An 18130-nucleotide genomic window follows, 5' to 3' on the forward strand; every position below is an offset into this window, starting at 1 on the left:
TGAATGGATTCAGATGAAACATGGTAGACAGGTTGGGTGTGTGACGAGGAATAATTTATTGAATTTTGGTGAAGATCCGAATCCGGATCTGAGAATTTTTAAAGTGATTCTTCACCATTAATTGATACGGCTAAAAATGATATACAGTGGGACCCCGCTATTCACGGGGGATACGATACGTTCCTGGGAAATGCCATGAATTGTGAAACTGCGAATCGTGGGGCATTGTTTCAATGGAAAAACGGGGGATTGGTTCCTGAGTCGCGAAAATCTGCGAATGGCGAGACAAAACCCGCGAATGTCGGCGATAATCCCGCAAATGGCGAGGCAAATCCCGCGAATGTTGGCGATAATCCCGCAAATGGCAAGGCAAATCCTGCGAATGTCGACGATAATCTGCGAAAGCCATGAAAACGCGAAGCACACAGCAGCGAATGTAGAAGCAGGTCATGCTCGCAGGTTGTAGAAGATGTTTTTTTGCTTATGTCCTGCTGCTCTGTGCATGGCTTGTGAAATATGGGTTTAATAAATGTGTCAAGCTAGTGGTTTGTGAAAAGAAATAAAACCCGTGAATTCGCGGGACACGGTCGCGAATAGAAAAAAACCCGTGAATTTGCGGGACACGGCTGCGAATAGAAAAAAAACCCACGAATTTGCGGGACACGGCCACGAATAGAAAAAAACCCGCGAATTTGCGGGACACTGCCGTGAATAGAAAGAAAACCCGTGAATTTGTGGGACACTTTCCGCGAATAGAGGAACCCGCGAATAGCAGAACCACAAATAGCGGGGTCCGGCTGTATAGCACGATATCTCAAAAAGTTTTTGACAAGTTATGACAAAACTAGTTGGATGAGTTGGTTATGTGACTAAAATAAACCGATTCCATTTTGGTTCAGGTCCGGATCCAGATCCCGCTATCAGTAGTTTACCATAACGTTGACTTTTCAGCGTGGCAGAGGTATGAGCTCTACCTCATGTATTTCTAGTTATAAGTGCAATAGTTTAGCTGTAAGTAAACAAGTTCCAGGCAGAAGCATACTGGAAGTGCATCATTTTGAGTGCACTGTATTAGTTTATTTATTGCCTATATTCGAATAACCTGTCTTTCAAAGGCCCACCAGTAACTTTGTATTTTGGTGATGGTGTTCAGGAATAGCTAATGGAGACCTTGTTGTTCCAGATACTGTATTATTATGCTACTACTGATGAAATACTCAGACATGTTTGAGAAGATAAATACTACTTTTTCAAACCATGCCAATTTAATTATATCTTTGAAAAAACAAAAAAGCCAATTTTCAAATCTGAGCTTCCTTGTACAGATCTCACCACTGAGCCACCAGACTTTGGTGTAGGATATCCCCACCAGACTGTGTATTGTTTTGCCTTTGTTCCAAACATAGTACATTTCTCGTTATAAACATATTCTGTGTTTCATTGCTTTGGTTTCAGTGCTTTAAGAAAGAAAATCTTTGCATCTTTGCTCTTGTGTTGCAGAATATTAGATGTTGTTGTTGTTGTTGTTGTTGTCGCCATAGAGCTTCCTCTGATCCTTACAGTGAGATTACTCCATTTGATCCATGAATTTACTCCAAGATTATAACATGCCATGAACTCACCAGATATTGCAGTTCCATTTTCACTGGTCTGTGTAACACTAGAGGGAATTAAATTTTCTCATCTTTGATCATTTGTTGTGGGAAACAAAAACGCTGCATTGTTTTTGTCGCTACACTTTCTTCTTCTTCTTCTTGGATTTCAGTACTCTCTTTACTTCAAGCCAAAATGGAAAAAAACCTTGCCCGAGATTGGAAGAGGAAGAAGCCTAATGGTCAAATCAAAATAGCGATGTCTTCCCTTCCGCGATATGACCGAAAATAGCGATATGACCAGAAATTGGAATAATTTTTTTTTTTAAATAACCACATTTAGAGGCCATTTTTCCCCGCGAAGCGGGGGTTGGCCTTTTTTGGGGACCGTGGTGGTTGTTGTTTTTTGGTCCCCTTTTTGAAGCAATGTTTTACGGCCGGATGCCCTTCCTGCCGCCAACCCTTTTTGTCGCCTTTTACGACAAGCAGGGAATTACCAGTGAACTGGTACTCAATTAGCCGACCTCGGAAGGATGACAGGCTGAGTCAACCCCCCTGGCGTTAATTCAGCAATCGACCGGGATTCGAACCCAGGATCCTGGGATCCTAAGTTGGCACCCTAGCCGCTAGCCCAACACCAGGATTATGACCAGAAATTGGAATAGAGTACTTTATTAGCCCCCGTTGGACTTAGTTTGAAACGCTTATGGAATTGGTCTCGTTCGTCTGTACATCTGTCCGTCCGTGCATTTGCAACCATATCCCGGAGATGTATGGACCGATTTTGTTCATACTTCGCACAAAGACAATACATGACAGTATACATCTGCATATCATTTTGTTTCACGAAGCGATCAAAGATGGCTGACTGTTGGCCATTTTAGTTATAAAAAAAACCCGATGTTGAACACGTCCTCAACCATTTCTCAGAAATGCATTTGGCAATGTTGTTCAAACTTGGCACACAGATAATGAATAATGGCTTGCACATGCACGTCATTTATTGTCGAGATCAGATCCAAGATGGCCGACTGCCGTCCATTTTGTTACTTAAACGTGTCTCCAACAACTTCTCGGGCATGCATGATCAGATTTTGTCCAAACGTGGCGCAAGCACAGTACATGATGGCATACACGTGCACCTTACTTCATTTTGTGATCTGATCAAAGATTGCTGACTAGCAGACTGGCGGCCATTTTAGTTGTAGAAAACCCAATATTGAACACATCCTCAACCTTTTCTCAGACATGCATTTACCAATGTTGTTCAAACCTTGCACACATATAAGGAATGATGGCTTACATATGCACGTAATTTCTTTTTGAGAGCAAATGCAAGATGACCAACTGGTGGCCATTTTGTTACTTAAACGTGTGCCCATCCATTTCTCGGGACATGTATAGACCAATTTTGTTCAAACTTGGCACAAAGACGATACATGAGTCTGTCCGTGCATCCGCAACCATATCCCAAAGATGTATGGACCGATTTTGTTCATACTTGGCACAAAGACAATACATGACGGTATACATATGCACATCATTTTGTTTCGCAATGCGATCAAAGATGGCTGACTGGTGGCCATTTTATTTGTAAATAACCCAATGTTGAACATGTCCTCGACCATTTATCAGACATGCATTTGTCGATGTTGGTCAAATACGTATGCAGAAGATTTTGTTTTGTCATCCGACCAAGATGGCCAACTGACAGCTTTTAACTCCGTACAGAAAATTACTAAAACCACTTTGTTGGCTATGACATTTTATGTCTTTTTCTTCTTGTTTCCTACAGTACTGAATCCCAATAAGTGAATACTCTAAATTCTGCTCATATCTGTCATGACAATCGAGAAGGACGTCGCATCGTGAAACACCCTGTTTTGCCTGGCCCATATTAGTTACCTGGGCGTTCTCTGAATAGTTTACCAAATTTTGCATTAGCAGCAATATCTGCTTGATTGACCAAGACCTTCGAGGCACACAGTTTTCTGGCTCTGTTTCTAAGGGAAAATGCAATGCAAGGGTGTCATTGCCACAAAGTGTAGCATTTGGAATGAAGAAGAGCAAATATGTACACTGCTGAGGGATAATGTCTCATGGCGATATAATTAGTGCACAGCTCACAGCAATAGAAAACTAGAAAAAGACTTTCCTTTGAGACGAGACAGATTACCTCAACGAGACTGCAGTTTGTAACCAAAAGCAAAATTAATGTCGGTTAAAATTTCGGAGCTTGACAGCTCGATGAAGGGCAATAATATTATAATGGGAGTTTCTTTACAAGGAACTTCAATACAGGCGTAGGCCATTAGGCCCATTAAAAGCCTGCACAATGGTTGCCAACCTATGGTTGTTTGTCTGTGCTCTATCCTTTTTAAACACTGAACTTCAAGCAAGGAAGCAGCATGCACCGTTTTAGTCTTTGGTATGACTTTGCCAGAGTTCGAACCACCAACCTACCAGACTCAGAGCGGACGCTCTAACCATTACACCACCGAGTCTGGTCAAGTCATTTTATCACCTGAAATAATAAAACAAATGTTTCCTCACAATGTAATGAATCGGTAAAGCCATTCTTTGCCTTATTATTACATCAGGTCCAGTACCAGAGGGTGCAGACAAACGTAGCCCGTGCCAAGTGGGTTCCACTCCATACCATGGATCCTGGGACGAGGGTCAAGATGATTCAGCTTGGGGTGCTGTTCAAGTGAAAAAGGAGAGTGCTGTTGATGGTAAATGCATTGCATGCCATGACTGATTCACTGCAGTTTTGACCTCATCCCTACCCCCACACCACCTTGCTTCCACTTTTCTTCTTCTCACTCTGCTTCACTCCCACTCCACTTTCCTCTTACTAGACTCACCCACTCACACCCGCTCTCTTAATCCTTCTTCCCACCAATGCTTTCCTTTGAAATCCCTTAATTTACCTCCCACATCTTCCCACCCAAGCACTTTCTTCTCTTTGCTTTGATCTTACCTTGTATGGCTTGTTTATACATTTCACATGTTTCAATTTGTTGTGGTTTTTGCATCCATTTTCATTGACCATGTAAAGCCAGGCGGGACCATAATCCTTGATTTAATATGTCTTCCTTTTTCGATACAAATTAATTTACTTTGCATGCCTTTCATGCGTTACAGTATTTTGTTACGAACACACAATTGGGTAATGCTATCATGATTGCTGTTTATTTGAACGCGTGCATAAATGGCACTGCATGGCAGTGGACTTATAACCTTGATTTGTAGCTTTCTGGACACAATGCTATTTTGGGACTTCAACATCTGAGATTGGTAGCATCCCCACAAGCTTTTAACAAAGGGTGGAAGACTCATATAATTATTCTCGGCCCGTCTGACCGTACTAGATGTCACTGCCTTTTGTGCACAATCTGGGTGTGCATTCTGCTCTTTGTTATCTCCATCCATTCACTGCAGCTCTATTTATTAAGCATCTTAAACCAGGATGATCCTTCTGTACTATGTCCATCATCAATTTTGCACTTCCTCTGCCTGTAACTAGCTGTACAGTTTCTGTCCATCTTCTTCCCTCTTCTTCCTCTTCGTCCTGCTTAGCTTCATTTTACACACTTTAAAATTAACGTCTATTTTAAACTTGGTATACAGTCGTGGCCAAAAATATTGGCACCCTTGAACCTTTTTCAAAAAACTCACAATTTTCTCAAAAAATAAGTTGAAATCGACAAAAGTATTTGGTCTCCACAATTCTTTTTTTCACTGTTAATATTACATTTTTAATACAATTTTCATTTTTAACTGTTAATACAATTTTCAGAATCATTGGAATCTCCCGGGATGAAGCTAACTCCAAGGGCCTTTCACTCACTCACCACAGGCAGGTTGGTGGTCTTTCCGTCTTCTATCCTTCCGTCCGTCTCCTCTCTGGCCTTTCCCCCCCAGCTCTCACTGGGCTCTGTCCCCCAAATATTCCTACAGGTCGCACAAGATCTGCCTGCAACCCTCTTATGGTTAAACTGCCAAAATCAAGACTCTCTGCTCACCTTCATTCCGGTTTTCTCCCGCCTCTGGAACAAACTCCTTCACTCTCTTCAATCCCACTCCACCCTCCAGGTCTTTAAAACAGCTGTTCACCACCATCTCTTATCTTCCCTCATCCAAAACCTTGATCTTTTCTACCCCTGCTAATTTCACCCCAAATCCACTTTTTTGAAATACCAACTTCTGTCTTGGAAGTCCTTGGTGTCCTTGTGTTTTATACTTCTCCCACCCCCTTCCCACGCCTCCTCCCCCCAAGCCCTCTCCCTCCCACACATCTCCCTGCTCTCAAATGTTGTGTTTGTGTGCTTCCCCTTCTCTCCCCATCTTGTCTTCCGCTCCCTCTTTTTATATATTTTGTTTGTCTGTTTGATTTGTTTGTGAAATAAATGCTAGCTCTTTCACGAGCCTCGATTCTGTATACAAAAAAAACAAAAAAACAACCAGAACCTTTGTTTTTGATTCAGAACTTAATATATCCTTTTAAATCAGAAAATATAAATAAATGGCATTGACAAAATCATTGACACCCTAGACTTAATATTCGGTAGCACAGCCTTTGGACAAAATAACTGCAGTTAAGCACTTCCTATAGCCATGCATGAGCTTCCTACACCTCTCTACTGGCAGTTTGGCCCACTCTTCTTGTGCAAACTGCTCCAATTCTCCCAGATTTGAAGGGTGCCTTCTCCCAACTGCTGTTTTCAGATCTCCCAACATGTGTTCAATGGGATTTAGATCTGGACTCATTGCTGGCCACTTCAGAACAGTCCAGCGTTTTGTCTTGAACCATTCCTGGGTGCTTTTTGAAGTGTGTTTGGGGTCATTGTCCTGCTGCAAGACCCATGACCTTCGACAGAGACCCAGCTTTCTGACACTGGGTTGAACATTGCACTCCAAAATGCCTTGGTAATCTCCTGATTTCATGATGCCATGCACACATTCAAGGCACCCTAAGCCAGAGGCAGCACAGCAATCCCAAAACATCACTGAACCTCCTCCATGTTTGACTGTAAGCAAGGTGTTCTTTTCTTTGAAGGCCTCATTCTGTTTTCTGTAAACATAGAGATGATATGCTTTTCCAAAAAGCTTTCATTTGGTCTCGTCTGTCCATAGGACATTCTCCCAGAAGGATTTTGGCTTGTTCAGGTGTGTTTTGGGAAACTCCAGTCGGGCTTTCTTATGTCTCTCTCTCTCAGCAGTGGGGTCCTCCTGGGTCTCCTACCATAGAATCCCCTTTCTTTCATTGAGTTGGTGATGGATGGTGCGAGTTGAAACTGCCGTACCTTGTGTCTGAAGGTCAGCTTGAATCTGTTTGACAGTTGATGGAGGTGCTTTCTCCACTATTCAAACAATCCTTTGCTGCAATCTTCGATCAAGTTTTCTCTTGCGACCACGTCCAGGGAGGTTGGCTACAGTGCCATGGGCCTTAAACTTCCTGATAACATTGCGTACGGTGGACACAGGATCATCAAGGTCTCTGGAGAAGGACCTGTAGCCTTGCGATTGTCCATGCTTGGCTAAAATCTTGTGTCTGACCTCCTCAGACAATTCTCTGGTTTTCTTTCTTCTCCCCATGCTCATTGCGGTACACACAGTGACAGAAAACAGCAGAATGGCTCCTTTTCTCTTTTCAAACTGGTTGAATGAGTGATTTTTATATTGCAGGCACCTGCAACTCACCACAGGTGAGTTCAATTCCAAAGCAAAGGAGAATCACCTGCTTGAAATCTAATTATTCGTAACAACTTCTAAAAGGTGCCAATAATATTGTCCGGACCATTTTAGGATTTCTGTGTGGAATAAGCTAAGATTTAGTGATTTATTTCAGCTTTTTTGTTTTGTTCCACTGCAAACAAAAGAAATACATATGTGGATACTAAAATATTTTTTAATTTCAACAATTTTCTGGAAGAAATTGTGCATTATTTGAAGAAAGTGTAAGGGTGCAATTTTTTGGCCATGACACTATGACAGTGTAGCTTACTGTCTTACTTGCAACTGTTCTTTTACTTATTGTTTGCTTTTTATTTATAATCTAGTTAAGCCCCCCCCCCCCCCCCCCTTATAGGATCGGAGGAGGCTTATACCTGTTGCAGGGTTTGTTTCTACAATTACTGCCCCCAGTTTTTAATGGTACCACAGAGTTTCTTAGACCCCCTAGGATACTATCCCACCATTTGGGGGGGTTTTCTGCCCTTTTTTCTGCCAATGTCCTAGCTGTATCTCAGAGCTGGCTGGGACTTTCTGAATGAAAATTTGCATCAATAATGGGAATAAAAAGTATACAAGGTTGAAGTTTTTGACCTTGACCTAATTTTTAAGGTCATGACATAATTATAGAAAAATTGCCCTCTAAATGCCTAGAGTAAGGCATAAATACAACAACATGCATTTTAAAGCCATTTTCCCTGCTAGAGCGGGGGTTAGCCTTGCGGTCCCCATGACAATCATTCTAGTAACCCCAGTAAGGCATAAATACATGAACACTTAATTTACATTATACTTCTCTGAGGTCAAGGTCAAATGGTGGTCTGAAAAAAAAATGCATTTTTTTGTCATCGCTCAATTTTGCCAATGTGGCATCTCAGACTGCTTGGCTTTCCAAGATGTTCTTGCATCATAATAGTGTACCGGCGTTGAAGTTGTGTACCTCTTATTCGATTAGTGGCCTTGACCTACTTTTTTTGAATTGGGAACTAATTGACAAAATCTTTTTTTTGTTGTTCGACACCTTTTTGTTCATAACCTGAATAATGTTTCTCCGATTTTTATGATGTTGAGTTTTATGGATATATTGTAAATGTGGACACGCTGTCTTAATTTTCTTCATTTAAATGTTGAAGGTCAAGGGCATATAGCAGTCCGAAAAAAAATATGTCCACCATTTGATCGCAGGCGCTTACCTATCGCAGGCGCTCAGGCGCTCAGGAGGCGCTCAGGATCAATCAGGCGCTCAGGAGGCTTACCTATGGTGATCGCTTACCTCTGGCTTTTATTCGCTGCTCTTACCATTAATGTGTTTTTTTTTTTTAGTCTCATAATTTTATTCTTTGAGTCTCTTATTATTTGTAATAAGAGATTATTCTTATTTGTTACTTATTATTTGAAAGATGATGGGAATAGAGCTTGTGATGGATGCTGTGAAGAGAAACAGGTTGAGATGGTTTGGTCATGTGTTGAGGAAGGATGAAAGCGATTGGTTGAGAAGAGTGATGGAAATGAATGTAGATGAAAGTAGAGGACGGGGAAGACCGAGAAAGACTTGGCTAAAGATGGTGGAAGAAGAAATGCGGGCAAGGGGGTTAACAAGGGGAGATGTAGAAAATAGGGCAAAATGGAGAACATTGTCATGGGGACCGCAAGGCTAACCCCTGCTCTAGCAGGGAAAATGGCCTTATAATGCCTGTTGTTGTGTTTGTAGTCTCTTATTATTATTATTATTATTATTATTATTATTAGTGATTTTCTCGATTTCTAATTTTTATTCTATTATTCTTGTCCTCCCATGCTCAGGTAATTTTACCAGGACGTGTTTGTATCACCAGTGAGACACTTGGTATTTTGGATGTTTACCATCATGATAAATATTGCAAACAACAACATTTGATCTGTTTTCCATTCTATAATCCTTCTACCCCTTCAAACAATACAATTCCAACTATTGTCAGGAATCGGTTGTGAGACGAAGCACCTTGGCCATTCCACACTCAATTGGGTCAATGCAAGCCTCACAATTATTGACCCATAAAGCGCGTCGGGCCACGATTGCGGCCGACATGAATACGTTGACCGACAATGATTGTGGCCCTACCAAATATGGTCATTATATGGGTGTGTTCTTGCCACTATTTATATGCAAATGAGCTTAAACTGACATCAACCCAAATAACGAATCATGACCTTTCTTACAATGTACAATACGGGGGTAACTCATGAAAGCTTGCTTCTAATTGGTGGAGAAAAGCCAATGACAAAAAAAGCATTTCTGGGTTTACTAACCAGTAAATCCAGCACTTTATGTGTTCAATCACATTTAATGGCATCTGGTTGCAGGCTTCTTCTCTTATCTAAGTGGCTCTTTTTAATCACACTTTCTCTTACCACTGATAGTGCCTTCAGAAAGCATTCACACCCCTTGACGTTTTTCACATTTTGTTTTGTTACATCTTGAACTTAAAATGGATTAAATTGAGTTTTTCTTTTGTCATAATGTCATAATGTCAGTGGAATAATTTTATTTTATTGTAATTTTTGCAATTTAATTAAAAATGAAAAGCTGAAATGTCTTCGAGTCAATAAGTATTCAACCCATTTGCTACGACACTCCAAATTGAGCTCAGATGCATCCAATTTCCTTTGATCAATCTTGAGATGTCTCCACAACTTGATTGGAGTTTACATGTGGCCAATTCAATTGATAGGACATGATTTAGAAAGAAACACACCTTTCTATGCAAGGTCACACAGTTGACAGTGCATGTCAGAGCAGAAACTCCACAATTAAGTCCAAGGATCTGTTCGTCGAACTCCGAGATAGAATTGTAAGGAGAAATAGATCTGTGGAAGTTTATAAAACAATTTGTAGAGTGTTGAAAGTTCCCAAGAGCACAGTGAGCTCCATCATTAAGATATGGAAAGAATATGGAACTACACAGACTCTTCCTAGAGCTGGCCGTCCGACCAAACTGAGCAACCGGGTAAGAAGAACCTTGGTCAGGGAGGTGACCAAGAAACAAATGACGATTCTGACAGAACTACAGAGTTCCTTGGCTGAGATGGGAGTACCTGCCGGAAGGACAACAGTCTCTGCGGCCCTTCACAAATCCAGGCTTTATGGGAGAGTGACCAGACAGAAGCCACTCCTGTGAAAAAGGCACATGACAACACGCCTGGAGTTTGCAAAAAGCACGTGAATGACTGAGAGCATGAGGCAAAATATTCTGTGGTCTGATGAGATAAAAATTGAAGTCTTTGGCCTGAATGGAAAGCGCTAAGTTCAAGTGGCTTCAGTAGTAGCTTATTTTAGCAAGAAATTCTTGAGATGTCTTCACAACTTGATTGGAGCTGTTCGGGTTACGATTAGTTACGAGTCCTAACTAGTTGAGTGCGAGTCAGAGTCCTCCAAATAGTGGACTTGAGTCCTTCGTACATCACTGGTATATAGGACTACGTGTGTACATCCAAGTGGAGTCTTTCAAGTCACGCTGACTCCATGAATTCACATTCATCTTTCGAAAACATTTGCATATCTTTTGGTTCACCTACAAAATTGAAAATTATTTACCATAGGCCATCATGGTCTGTTGTGCCATTTCAGCGTCGGTTGATCATACAACCATTCTGCCCTGAATGACGTGGTTAAACGTGCCCTCCACGTAGGGGCTCCATCAGTTCTGGAACTCCTTGGTTTGGAGTTTAGACCATGGTGAAAACACGCGACCGAACGGCTTGAGCACCGTCCCATATAAGAATGGGGAAAGTCGAACCTGGGACTGCACCTGTGTAGACACGTTCGCTGATTCACGTGTCTATAATACAGCCATTAAGGCTGTAGTGGTTCCCACTGATTCAAAAGATATAAAGTGCCAAAAATATGCCTGCCTTAGCCAAACTTACATGTTTGAGCCCAACGTCATTGAAACGACTGGAGTTTATGGCCAATCGATGTCCCACATCATAAGCGATATCGGCAAAAGGCTTGCTGTGGCATACGCGACATCGGCAGACCCACTGGCGACAAAAGAGAACTGGCATGGTTTAAGCAACGACTGTGCTTGGCTGTCCAGCGAGGAAACACCATTAGCATTTTGGCCCCGGCATAGGAAACGTAATCACCTTGCATTACACAGTGAATTCTGTTGTTGTTTTTTGTTGTTTTTTCATTTTAAAAAGTTTAATACAATTGTTTCATCATTTTTTAAAAACTTGTGTTCGATTGGTATGTACATAAACATCATTTTAAATATTTAACTTATTTTAATTAGTGCACTCTTAAGCCGTTAATCCAGAATTCCGAATCAAAAAGGTAATCATTTGCACAGCCCCTCAACTGCATGCTCCGTTTGTTGATGATTTCTCAGAGTTTTTGTCAGCTTTGCTTATCTCTCATGACCTCCACATGATCTATTTGCAGAAACATTTCATTGATTGGTGGATATTTTGTTCATTGTGTATAATCTCTCCCATGTTCATGGTCATACACTAGATCTTGTTTCATCCCACACCATTGATCCAGTGGCTGGCATTGATTTTAAGATGCTCCTTTTTTCTTACCACTCATATACCAATTTTATCCTTCCTTTGCTGACATCTTCACATCTATTGCAGCCTAAGACATACCATAACATAATATCATTAAACTAGGAAGAGTACCCATCCCAAGTGACAGGAAAAGCTAGCAAAAGTATCCACCTTCCCTCTCTCCATCCTCTTCTCCCCCTCCCCCCTCTCTCCTCTCAATCCCCCATTCCCTTGTCCCTCTCCTCTCTCCCCCACTCCTCTCTCTCTCCCCTACTCCTCTCTCTCTCCCCCACTCCTCTCTCTCTCTCCCCCACTCCTCTCTCTCTCTCCCCCACTCCTCTCTCTCTCTCCGCCACTCCTCTCTCTCTCCGCCACTCCTCTCTCTCTCCCTCACTCCTCTCTCCCCCCACTCCTCTCTCTCCCCCCCCCCCCCCACTCCTCTCCTCCCCCCACTCCCCTGTCCCTTCCCCACTCTCCTGTCCCTTCCCCACTCCCCTCTCTTAACCACTCCCCTCCCCGATGCTCCCTGTCTTCCCCACTCCCTCTCTTTCTACTCCCCTGCCTCTCACCCACTCCCCGCCTCTCTCTACATGTCCGTGCTCTATCCTTTTTAAACGGCTTGAATTTCCTTTGTTTTTTTTTAGCTTTCGCTGTTCAGTTATTAATTTTATTTGACATCTGATATACCATACTCATTACAGAGCATCTGTGCTGTAAAAGCAGCTTCCTGAGCAATGGTTATACTGGGTGGTTTGCCATTGCCTTCCCAGCTGTAGTTCGGACAGGAATTTGGCCAGGGTGCCGGGGTTAGCTCGCCCACTCTTCGTGAAGGACACCGTGGGGGATCTTTAAGGTCCAACAACTAATGTCGAAAGACAAAACGCCAGTTTAACAATCATTGGAGGGACGGAACACATTCATGATTTACCAAGTCTGTGAAACACCAAGATGATAGTTTATAGCTGGGTCAGGATTCAAACCCAGGCTAGACAACTTAGAGGAGTGTGGGTACCTCAAGGGTCGTCCTGTTAGCCGAGGTCATAACTTAACGCACTGTTAATAATCAAACTGTGATTCCATGTTGTATGTATTACTATACGTAGAAAATGTGTAATAAAGTAGAATCCAAGTCCAAAAGGATCAGGTCCGATGTCCCTGGACGGTGTAAAATATAATATTTTTATAGTGATTGGCTAGATCATCATAGGGCTGTCCATGTGCGTGCGGGAACGGTAACTGAGTAGTCATTCGAGGTTAGAAGAGTGTTTTTAATTTCTGGTTAATTGCCAAAAGTGAGGTCTGTATACAGTTTAAACATAGATTGGTATGATGTTCGTGTTGGTCTGTCAGTGCGAGCTCTGTGCCTGCATTTTTTCGTGCGGCGTGGCGAGTGCAATACAAAGGAAGTGATCCGGCCCTTGGGCCGTCGGTTGCCTACCACTGATGTAGACAATGAGGTTCATGCCGATCTGGCCAATAGGTGCTCTGAAGAGTTGAGAGCATACTTGACAGGTCCATGGCATGACACGTAGGTACCTTCGGTATCGATGGGTGATTGTGCACATCTGTGAAGTCCTTGAGCTGGTCCTGTCAAAAAGTGAATGTGCTGTTGATGTTTGTCTATCCCTCACGTTAAAACTCTCTTCATCCAAACTCGACTTCCGCTTCCGGTCCGGTCTGGAGAGGACGCTGGCGTTACTTGTTCGCCGCTTCTCCGACTGGGCCATTGTACATAGTTTGCTTTTCTGGTGGTCGTGGCGGATTTTTGACCGTTGGGTCTGCCCTCTGCTCGGTCCCGGCTCTGCTCCTGGCTTCGCCTGCCCGGCTCCTCCACTGTTTCCTCAGGCCCGCTCCCGTTGTTTGCGGCGGTGGCTGTTTGCCGCTGTGGTCTTGATTAGCGGCTGCAGTCGTTTGCCGCTGCGTTTGCCGCTTTGCCTCCTCGACCTTGGCCTCGTACTCGTCCCTTCGCTCCTGCCTGGCATGGCTCTGAGGTACTCCGCCGCAAGGCTTCTTCTGCTCAATACCTGCTCCACCCCATCATGCATCTCTGCCATCAAATCAAATGGACTCCTCCGACGACCCAGGTACATTCACCGTGGCTCCGGTCGTAAGTTTGTTTATTTGCAATCAGGTCACTCCATCCCCGTCCTCTGGTCGGCTCAGCGCACTCTCATTCTTCGTCCCAGCGCACCTGGTCACAGCAACGCACACGATCGCACCTCCTGCCTACGAACCCTGGCTAAATCACCTGAATTCATCCCTGCTGTTCAAAACAACATCAAGCTCACCCTGTTCAACACCCGGTCCCTCAACAACAAATGCCTCATCCTGAACGAATACATCCTGGATAACAAACTGGACTTTCTCTGTCTCACCGAAACCTGGCAACAACCTCTGGACTACTACACACTTAACCTCACCACACCCAATGGATATTCCTACGTCAATAAACCACGCTCGGAGGGCCGAGGTGGTGGAATTGCCGTTATCCACTGTCAAGACATCAAGACCAACCTCATCTCCATCTCATCTGCTCCATCATTTGAACACCTGGCTTTAAAACTCTCTGGTCGCACGCAGTCAGTCATGGCTGTCGTCTACCGCCCTCCCAAACCACACCCATCATTCCTGTCTGACTTCTCCTACTTTCTGACCCAGCTATGTTCCCTCCCCCTCAATCCTCCTCCTTGGTGATTTCAATATCCACATGGACTCCACTGACTCCACAATAACCACTGACTTCACTGATTTACTCACCTGCTTTAACCTCACTCAACATGTCGACTTTCCTACCCATATCCGTGGTCACATTTTGGACCTTGTCTGCTCCACTGGATTAAATTTGCACCATCTCTATGGCTCCGACCTCACCCTCTCTGACCACTTAGCCATCACTCTGACCATCAACATCCCCGCCCCAACACCAAGGCATTATCGCACAATCAACTTCCGTAAGCTAAACGCTCTTTCACCTACCTCATTCTCATCCACCCTCTCTGAAAAAATGTCCACTTCTCCCTTCATTGACCTCCACACCCCTTCCGACCTCACTGACTACTACAACCACACTCTCTCCTCCTGCCTTGACCAGCTTGCGCCTGTAAAAACCAAAACAGTTTCTTTCACCCATTCTGCTCCCTGGTTTACCCCTGAACTCCACCTGATGAAAACTCGTGCTCGCCAACTTGAAAGACTCCGCAATAAAACGGGTCTCACAGTTCACTCCCAAGCCTACAACACTACAAAGATGCCCTCTCCCGCACCCGCTCTGCCTACTACTCTCAAATTATCCACTCTGGCTCCGGAAACCCAAAAGCACTCTTCTCGACAATAAACAAACTCCTCCGCCCCCTGAACACCACCACCCAGTCATTCACAGTAGACAACTGCATCTCCTTCCTCTCTTTCTTCCAACGCAAAATTGACAACATCTACAACAGCTTGACCACCGCCGCACCCGCTCCCCCTCCAACCACCTGCCCCCCCTTGTCCTGCCATCCCCTGTCTCGGTTCTCCCCAATCTCCCCTACTGACCTCTCTGAACTCCTCATAGGAATGAAAACTGCCACCTGCACTCTTGACCCCATCCCCTCCAGCTTTGTCAAAGCCTCCCTCCCTGCTCTCTCTCCACTTATCATTGCAACAATAAACTCCTCCCTGTCTACAGGCATCGTCCCACCTTCCCTCAAAATTGCTGCTGTTACCCCCATTCTAAAAAAACCTGGTCTAAACCCTGACACCCTAAACAACTTCAGACCCATCTCCAACCTACCCTTTCTGTCAAAAGTTTTGGAACGCGCTGTAGCCACTCAACTCAAACATCATCTCTCTGCCAATAACCTGTATGAAACATTCCAATCCGGATTCCGGTCCAACCACAGTACTGAAACTGCTCTCCTCAAAATCACCAACGACCTTCTCCTCTCCTCTGACGCTGGCAACCTCAACATTCTCGTCCTCCTCGACCTCAGCGCTGCCTTTGACACCATCGATCACACTATCCTCCTCACCCGACTTGAATCCACCTTTAACGTTACCGGCACTGCCCTCTCTTGGATTAAATCATACCTCTCTGACAGATGCCAGTTCATCTCCATCAATAACTGCAAATCCCCCACTGCTCCCCTCCCCCAAGGTGTCCCCCAAGGTTCAGTTCTTGGCCCCCTCCTCTTCATCCTTTACCTGTCCCCGCTCGGTCACTTAATCCGCCGTCATGGTCTCCAATTCCACTGCTTCGCCGATGACATCCAGCTTTTCATCTCCACCAAGTCCATCTCCACCGACACCCACTCTATCCTGACAAACTGCATCACTGAAATAAAATCCTGGCTTCAAATCAACTTCCTCAAGCTTAACTGTGATAAATCTGAAATAATCATCATTGGCCCAAAAACGCTCACAAAATCCACCCATAACTTTGCCCTCAACATCGACGGTATCCCAGTATCCACCTCCCCTCACATCCGGAATCTTGGCGTCATCTTTGACCAAACCCTTTCCTTCGACAAATACACTAAACAGATCACAAAGTCAGCCTTCTTTCACCTGAAAAACATTGCCCGTCTCCGCTCATCCCTCTCCTCCACGGCTGCAGAAACCCTCATCCACGCCTTCATCACCTCCCGTCTGGACTACTGCAATAGCCTCCTCTATGGTTCACCCTCAAAAATCACCAATAAACTCCAATACATTCAGAACTCCGCTGCCCGTCTACTCACCCATTCCCGGACCCGTGACCACATCACCCCCGTCCTTTACAAGCTTCACTGGCTCCCCATCCCCCAGAGAATCCAGTACAAAATCCTCCTCTTGACATACAAAGCCCTCCATAACCTGGCCCCATCCTACCTGGCTGACCTCCTCTCCAGACACACTCCCACCCGCAACCTCCGCTCTGCTGGTACCAACCTCCTGACCCCCTCCATCCGGACCAAATTCAGATCCTGGGGGGACAGGGCCTTCTCCATCGCTGCTCCCACCCTCTGGAACTCACTACCTCACACCATCAGAGACTCCTCCTCACTCACCACATTCAAAACATCACTAAAGACCCACCTGTTCAACACTGCATTCAACATTCAACCCACAGCTTTTAACCCCTGACTATCTCTTCTCCTTCTCCCTCCTTTTGCTTTAAATATTTCCCTATTGATTCTTGTCTTTTTGCAATTGTTGTTTTCATGTATTGTTATGCATTATGTTTGCCACTCTGTCAAAGCGCCTTTGGGCTTCTGGAAAAGCGCTATACAAAATAAATGAATTATTATTATTATTATTATAAAAAACACCCCAGTCATGGGGATGTCGCTGTGCCTAATCCATTGTTTTACACCACATTCCTCCTACTCCTCCCCATTATCCCCCCCCCCCCCCTTCACCCCGCCCACCCATGAAATTAAGTAAATAAACTGATTGATTAAATGCCTGATGCGTACATAAAGCACATGCATGATTGGCCAAATAGCCTTCCCGCATCCAGGCTCCTTGTATTCCTTGTGGCGATGATGGCGGGCCAATGATTGTCTCGTCATTTTTTCTCCTATCTGTGGAACTGTCTTGCTAAGCTATTTTAGCCTGCTCTTCCCTCAAGGACTAAGTATGTGGTGCACTCCCATCTCATACCCCTCTATCCCCTTCCCATAATGTTTTCTATCCCCATTAACCCTTACCTACTTAGCCCGATGCTATTACTCTCAGGTTACAGTGTTTCCTCACCACCTCTCTTTCTCCCTCCCTCTCTCTTTCTCTCCTCTTTTGCTGTTTGTTTATTCCCTTACCTATTGTGTCCAACCGTTGCCCCACTGTCCCCACTGTGAAATCATACCCCACATCACCTCACTGTCGCATGACCATAAATCTTGTAAAGGGAAATTTTTTTTTTAAAACATTATCAGCCGTTAGATGAAGCCAGTCGGTGCTATGAACCTTGGCTCGTCCTTTCCGCTATTCTTACATCTTTGGCCTTGGGGGGTCTTCCACCTTTGTTGCCTACTTTTTTACATTTTTAACTTCTTCTTTGTAAAGTGCTTTCAGATTTTGCTTCTAAATGAAAAGCCCTGTATAATAAATAAATTGATTGATTATTTTCCTCCTTCCCTTTTTCTTCCTGCCTTGCTGGCCTAAAGAGCCAGAGGAAACAGAGGTGCTTATGCCAGGGGATGTGGAGGTCGAAGTTGAGCCCACTTGCACCCTTGAGGAGGCACCGGGGCTAATTGCTGGCCCAGCATGGTGGCGTCCAGGAGTGAACAAGCACTGCGGTAAGTTTGCACTCG

General features: G+C 44.2%; 1 protein-coding gene across 1 annotated transcript in view; it reads left to right on the forward strand.

Moving 5' to 3' along the window:
- Window positions 1–18130, forward strand: part of LOC137434747 (uncharacterized) — a 98582-nt gene that overhangs the window by 42819 nt on the left and 37633 nt on the right. The window contains exons 5-6 of the mRNA XM_068127868.2: window positions 4193–4327; window positions 17984–18115. Coding sequence (XP_067983969.1) covers window positions 4193–4327; window positions 17984–18115 — 267 coding nt within the window. The remainder of the gene's footprint in view (window positions 1–4192; window positions 4328–17983; window positions 18116–18130) is intronic.

The sequence above is a fragment of the Myxine glutinosa genome, chromosome 1 (genome assembly GCF_964187855.1).
Source record: "Myxine glutinosa chromosome 1, kmMyxGlut1.1, whole genome shotgun sequence".
NCBI classification, from domain to species: domain Eukaryota; kingdom Metazoa; phylum Chordata; class Myxini; order Myxiniformes; family Myxinidae; genus Myxine; species Myxine glutinosa.